This window comes from Stenella coeruleoalba (genome assembly GCF_951394435.1).
Source record: "Stenella coeruleoalba genome assembly, chromosome: 18".
NCBI lineage: Eukaryota > Metazoa > Chordata > Mammalia > Artiodactyla > Delphinidae > Stenella > Stenella coeruleoalba.
In genome coordinates, this window is record NC_137164.1 from 1,036,361 (window position 1) to 1,042,472 (window position 6,112).

General features: G+C 55.8%; 1 protein-coding gene across 1 annotated transcript in view; it reads left to right on the top strand.

The window, feature by feature from the left end:
- Positions 1-4,758, top strand: part of IFT88 (intraflagellar transport 88) — a 76,036-nt gene extending 71,278 nt beyond the window's left edge. The window contains exons 25-26 of the mRNA XM_079902562.1: positions 4,109-4,219; positions 4,439-4,758. Coding sequence (XP_079758688.1) covers positions 4,109-4,219; positions 4,439-4,560 — 233 coding nt within the window. The 3' untranslated portion in view covers positions 4,561-4,758. The remainder of the gene's footprint in view (positions 1-4,108; positions 4,220-4,438) is intronic.
- Positions 4,759-6,112: the final 1,354 nt, after the last annotated feature.

Here is a 6,112-nt window from a genome sequence, read left to right on the forward strand (position 1 = left end):
ACCTGTTTCTGCTAATTGATGAATAGACAGTTCACATTGGATAGATTATCACGGGTGTCCATACTAGTGGGTTTTACTGTGTCACGTTTTTTAGGTTGCGTTGTGAGGAGGCGCCATGGGGCCTGGGGTCGTCACCTGGATGCTGACAGACCTGTACACTTGTAGTGTAGCAGTGGTGCCGGTGTGGGCACTGGGCGGCATGGCCATGGTCCCAGCCGTAGCCCTGTGTCTCTGGACCAGCCACGCAAATGCTGTCGCTTTGGGCGATTCTGTGGCTGCTGGGGACACTGTTACTTAATAAGAAGGTTTGTTAAGTTTTCCTCCCCTTTTTCCCCATCAACAAAATCTACCTTCTGTCTCTACTTCAGGGGATAGTAGAAGTTATATTTAGGGGAAATTGGATGGTTTTAAAGAAACTAATTAGAAAAACAAATGCTAAATTGGGATCCGTATCATGTCGGCTCGTAGCACCGTCGTGCAGACAGGACCCGACGTCATCCTCTTGTGTCTGTCTGTGGTCAGGAGTCACAACAAAGAGAAATGCGACCCTCGGTTTAGGGAGGCCTTTCTTTCGTTCGTTCGTTCATTTACTGGATGCACGCTGGGTGCCGAGGACATGGGGACGAATGAGATGGGGCCCCTGCCCTCAAGGAAATCAGGATCGACTTGGAAAGACACTCGGGCCCTGATCTGCTGAGGGCGCCGCCTGGCGGGGGTGGGGGCGCAGCTGGGACGGAGAGCACCCTCGAGGGCGGAGCTCTGCTCCCTCGGTGCGCCCAGGCGCTGACAGCCAGTGCCGTGCCTGGTCCTGCGGGACATCTGGATTCCCCGAGGGTCAGTCCCGCTGCTCCAGCAGAAGCCCCAGGCCTGGTCCCAGGGACCAGCACCCAGAGCTTGAGAAGTTGGCAGGGCGGCCCTGAGCCTGGGCCCTGTGTGTGCCGGGGCCGCCCCTCACCTGCCCGCCTCTGCCCCTCCCCGTCCCATGCGTGTGGGTGGCCCTCCATCCAGGTCCTGGTCTGGAGACCTGTCCCAGCAGCTCTCAGTCCCTTGTCCAGCAGGGCCACCTGCGGTGGAATTCAGCATCTTGCGGAGTTTAGAGAAGTATGTATTGTGACGCATGAGCCATGTACCCTGTACCTCCCCTGGGGAGCACCTCCCCTGGGGAGCACCTCCAAGTCAAGGAGTCTCACTACTTCAGGGAAGCGTGAATATTCACACTAAGGATAAGCAATGGCCCGGAATAGCTGCAGGTCAAGTCAGGTTTTATTCTTGACGTGAAGTTGTGTTTCTGCCTGGAAACCTGGCTTTAGAGCTTTTTGGAATTTGGATTGTCGTTGAGGGGCTGTGGGCCTGCGTCTGCCAAAAGCATTGAAGCAGCTTGGGGAGGGTCTGGGCAGCCCGCCAGCTGGCCGAGGTGGGAGCTCTTGAACTGCGTGTCCCTTGAAGGAGTAACCCCCAGGGAAGTGTCAGTTACTTACTGAGTTCTAGGACCAGATTCACCACCCTCTAAGATCCTCCACGTCCCGCTGAAAATCTTGAGCTCAGAGTAACCCTAACGCACACCCATCGGTCCGCAGGGCCTTCCCTGGTCACCGTGGGCTTGTGACGTGTCGCTGAGGCCCCTGGGGGTCCTCATGTTCAGGGTCCACTTGGGAGACTCCAGCCCTCCAAGCGAGGTGTCCTGAGAGCTGCCGGTGCTGAGCCGGAGCCCAGATGATGGTGTCCACCCCAGAGAGTGGCCCCCGACCCGCCTCCCACGTGCCACCCCGCGCAGAGGAGGGCGCCTCCTGGGCCAGCCTCCCCACCACTGCCGTTTCTCTCTTAGTAGGTTTTCCTTTCTCCCATCCAGTGCGTTGCAGCCCAGCACAAACAGGCAGTCCTGGGGCACAAACACGCTTCTTGGAGCCGAAGCTCCGGCCGTGGGCCTTGTGGGCCAGGGGTCGTGGACCTGGCTCTGGGGCAGGTTTAAAGCAGCTCCCGGCTCCCGGGGGGCTTGCCTCTCTCTCTCTCTACACTTGCTCTTTTGTTCCTGTTTCCCATCATCGCCGACACCCCACTTCCTCCTGGGGCCCCTCCCTGTCCCCGGAGCCTGGCTCTCGGCCCCCCTCCAGCTCGCACAGGCCGGGGACCGGCCCGCCCAGCTTTGGGGTCTGAGCCCACTGGGCTTCCTCCTTGCTTCGCCTTGCGGCCCCCGGAACACCCTGGGCCCCGTGGATGAGCCCCCCCTCAGCAGCGTCCCGCCCCCGCCCCCTGCAGCCCCCCGTGGGCCGAGGTCGCTGGCCATCCCTCTAGCTCCCAGCACGGCCTGCGTGTTGAAGGGTGCCCGGGGCCCACCACCTTCCACCTCTGCCCCGGGAGACCCAGCAGCACACGTCTCAGCCTGGAACTCTCTGGCACTCTGTCTGGATGAGACCCGCAGCTCAAATAGGGGAAAGGGACAATTTTCTATGTGGATCCAGGTGAGGCCAGCCTGGAGCTGTTAAGTATGATGTGTTAAAATTAAGTGCAGCGCCTACAACTAGGTTTTTAAAAGTGTTGCCTAGGAGAGAGGACCATAGGGAACATGTCATCATAATTATTCGTTTGTATAAAATGGCTGTTTCTGAAATGCCTGAGGGCCCTTGAAAATTGTTCTTTTTCTGTGCACCAGACTCTGGTCTCTGTTAATTTGCTGATTGACCTCAGCACCCTTCCTCACGTGTAGCAGATTTGAGTGTGTAGCAGAGTCACTGGGAAGGCTGGTTAAAACAGACCCGAGCCCCCAACCCCGGTGACCGGCCCGGGGTCCTGTGTTTCTGACCAGGTCCCAGCTGCCGCTGCTGGTCCTGGGACCACACCTGGAGAACCAATGCTGTATCTCAAAGGAGAGAATGCAGATTACATGCGGCCTCGTGTATGTAAAAGGTCACCACCACTACTACCACCAAACCCACGTTCACGTATGTGGCAGTCTCTGGTCACCCAGCCTCCGGGCTCTGTCACCCACAGGGGGTTCCCCCCGGGAGGTGGTGTGAGACCCGCCTGCACACGCCGATGCTGGGCAAACAGTATGTTATTATTATCACTTACACAAATCGCGCTGGGAAGCAGCAGCGTTTGCTTTAGAGCTTTGCAGGATTTTCAGTACTTTAGTTTGTTTTTTACAGAATAAGCTTAAAATGAAATGAACTTGTTTTAAGTACTTGAAATAAAAAATGCATTACCCTTAAATGCAAAATTTTGGCTTCAGGTTTTAACAGCTCGGTGCCAAAACATCAGTTGAGAAAAACAATTAAATCAAATGCACGTGCACAGGCAGAGCTGAGCTCCACGAGTTCAGGGTCCACATGGCCGCCCCGTAGCGTCCGCAGGGATGAGGGGTGAGAGGGACAGCATGTTCCCGAGGCCGGGAGCCGGACAGGTGGCCTCTCCTGCGGCCCTGTCTGCCCTTGGGGGACAGCGGGTTTGCTGACTGACTCCGCGTACTGGGTTCTGAAGGTTTTGTGTTAAAATTGTTGGTCGTTTACTGCGTGTGATACTTAATGGTTTACTGCGTTTTTCAGTCTAATTTTTATTCTGTCTTGGGTGTGAACGTCTCTTATGCACTATTTCCATTCCATATTTGGATTCTATAATCCTTTTAAGGTTTTTCCTTAAATTGGGCCAGAATCTATCCTCCTCTGCCGGGCACATCTGACCCCTTCTGTACTCATTCTCCAGGCCTGTGAAGAGTTGGGGGGCGGTGCCTGGGCCAGGCTCGCTGGCCTCTCCCGCCCCTCACCTGCCCAGGCCTCTGACGGCTCCCAGGCTCCACGTGGGCGACGACCCAGCCCCTTCCCCCCACCCGCTGCCCCACTCCACGCCAGGGGGTGTTCGCCAGTGTCTCCAAGCACACGGTGGAAAGGGTCTGATGAAGCCTACTCTTGAGTGATGCTTTGACTATATTATAGGTTCCCAACAAGAGATTTCTTTTAAATTTCAAAAAACAAGGATTACATCCTTTGGAAATTGGCTGTCAAATGAAACAGCCTTCCTGTTTCTTGACAGATAAGTAGACGTTAAGATTTGTAATGCAGTGTGATGTTGCCCACCGTGCTGAACACATGTGCTTTTGCTCCTGTGTCTCCAGACGGCGGCCAGAACTGTGGTGCCGGTAGCAGAGGCGAGCGGCTCAGCGCCCAGCTCCGAGCCCTGCCCAGGACGGAGGAGCCTTACGACAGCAGCAGTAACAAGGAGCTAGGCAAGTGCCCGGGCCTGGCAGGTCTGGACTGGAAGGGACGGGCAGACGCGTCCACCTGGGCGTTATTAAGGGTTTTCCAGCACAGACAGAAGTTTTACATGACTTGGGAGAGCGTTTCTTTTCATTCTGGGTTGTTCAGTTTTGAAGATGAGCCTCATTGGTTTCACATTTGCTGTTTTTCCCTGTTCCTCTAATGCAACCATCTGTTCTGAAACCTAGACGCCTCCTATGTGGATCCGCTTGGCCCGCAAATAGAAAGACCCAGAACTGCAGCCAAAAAGAGAGTCGACGAGGATGATTTTGCTGATGAAGAATTAGGAGATGATTTGCTTCCAGAATAATATATATTTTAATGTATTATTTATTAATTAAAGGGAAGGAATCGCCTTACAAGATAATACTCATGTTAAAGTTTGGATTAAATACCCAAACTTTAATTTTGCACACTGTCAAAACTTTAAATAAGTGTATTCTGTTCTGTGAGTATGGATTTAGATTTTGTTTTGCTTTTAATGGAATAAAAACATGTGAAAATAATACTTTAGGCCAGAGACTGACTTACCCTCTTGAAAACATTGACCCACAGTAAGAAATAGATCTTGCAGCACTCCCTAGGGCCTCCACACGTGAGTATTATTACTCGCTGATTACCGCAGTGTGTGCTGCTGTCTTCTGTAATTTCATTGAGACGACGTGTGAGTAATGGAGACACTCTAGTGATTTCATGGTTTGCAGCTTGACAGCTGTGCTGGGACACGCCCTTGATGAGTCTGTATTCAGGTAAGTTGCTTTGGAAGTGTTGCGTTGTGGGGATTCCAGCGCTAGTAAAGCAGCTGCTTGGGGGCAGTAAAGTAGTGAGAGAGCAGCAGCCGTGGCCCCTTCAGCCCCCAGCGCGGCAGCCTCGAGTTGTGCTTCCCGGTGAAATGCGGGGTCGAAGCCAGGACTGCGTGCATCCTTCTTACGGTATGTCTGGCTGGCGGGCATCGTCCAGAGGAGTGTGGTGGTGGGCAGTCAGGGCAGACGCGGCCGGTCTGTCACACCTCATGAGAGAGAGTGGACCCTCCACCTCACTTTACGCTGTTTCCACGGCATGCACACTTGTGTTGGGTGCGGGAGAGGAAACGCCAAAAGCAGAGCACATTCCCTGCGCGCAGAAGAAGTTATGATCTGGTGGGGCAGGCGTTCACCAAATACACTAAACGGCTAGTGTGCGAGAGCGTGAGGCTACGGTCGTTGCGGAGACAGCAGGGCCCTGCCCTCAAGGAGCGTAAATGCTGGCGGGGGACGCGGACAACAAGTGTGTTTTTTCGATGGGCTTTGGGTGTTGTTAAGGGCGGCGAAGAGAGTGAAGTGGAGGAGTGCCACGGAGCGTGACGGTGGTGGAGGGGGCGAGCTGGGGAAGCCCTCCAGGGGCATTTGTGTCAGCAGCAGGCAGACGCGCTTCGGGGGTGTTGCGCGCCGGTGGGGAGCTTGAAGGGCCCGGGCCCCCGGGGCAGGGCCGGGCCTCGTGGAGCCCAGCGGCGCCTGAGGCTTCACTCTGTAACAGCGAAGGCGCCCTTGGCAGGTTTCGCTGGGGGAGGGCGCGTGACGTGACGTGGTCTAACCTCGGGAGCAGCGAGCCCGCCGCCCTGAGGGGGTTGGTTGGGGCGGGCGGCCTGCGTGGGAGAGCGGCGCCTGGGGGCTGTGAGGGTCGGTGCGGCCCAGCACGCGTTTGGGAGGGAGAGCTTGGGAGGGAGAGCTCGGGAGAGTTACCGGTGGCCTGTGTGCGGGTTGTGAGCAAGAGGAGAACACGATGGCAGCGTTTGTGGCGGAGGCGCTGAACGGCCGGGGTTGCCTTTCTCTGAGGTGGTCGCGTCAGGGCAGCCAGTGCTGCCACACTAGGGCCCCGGGAAA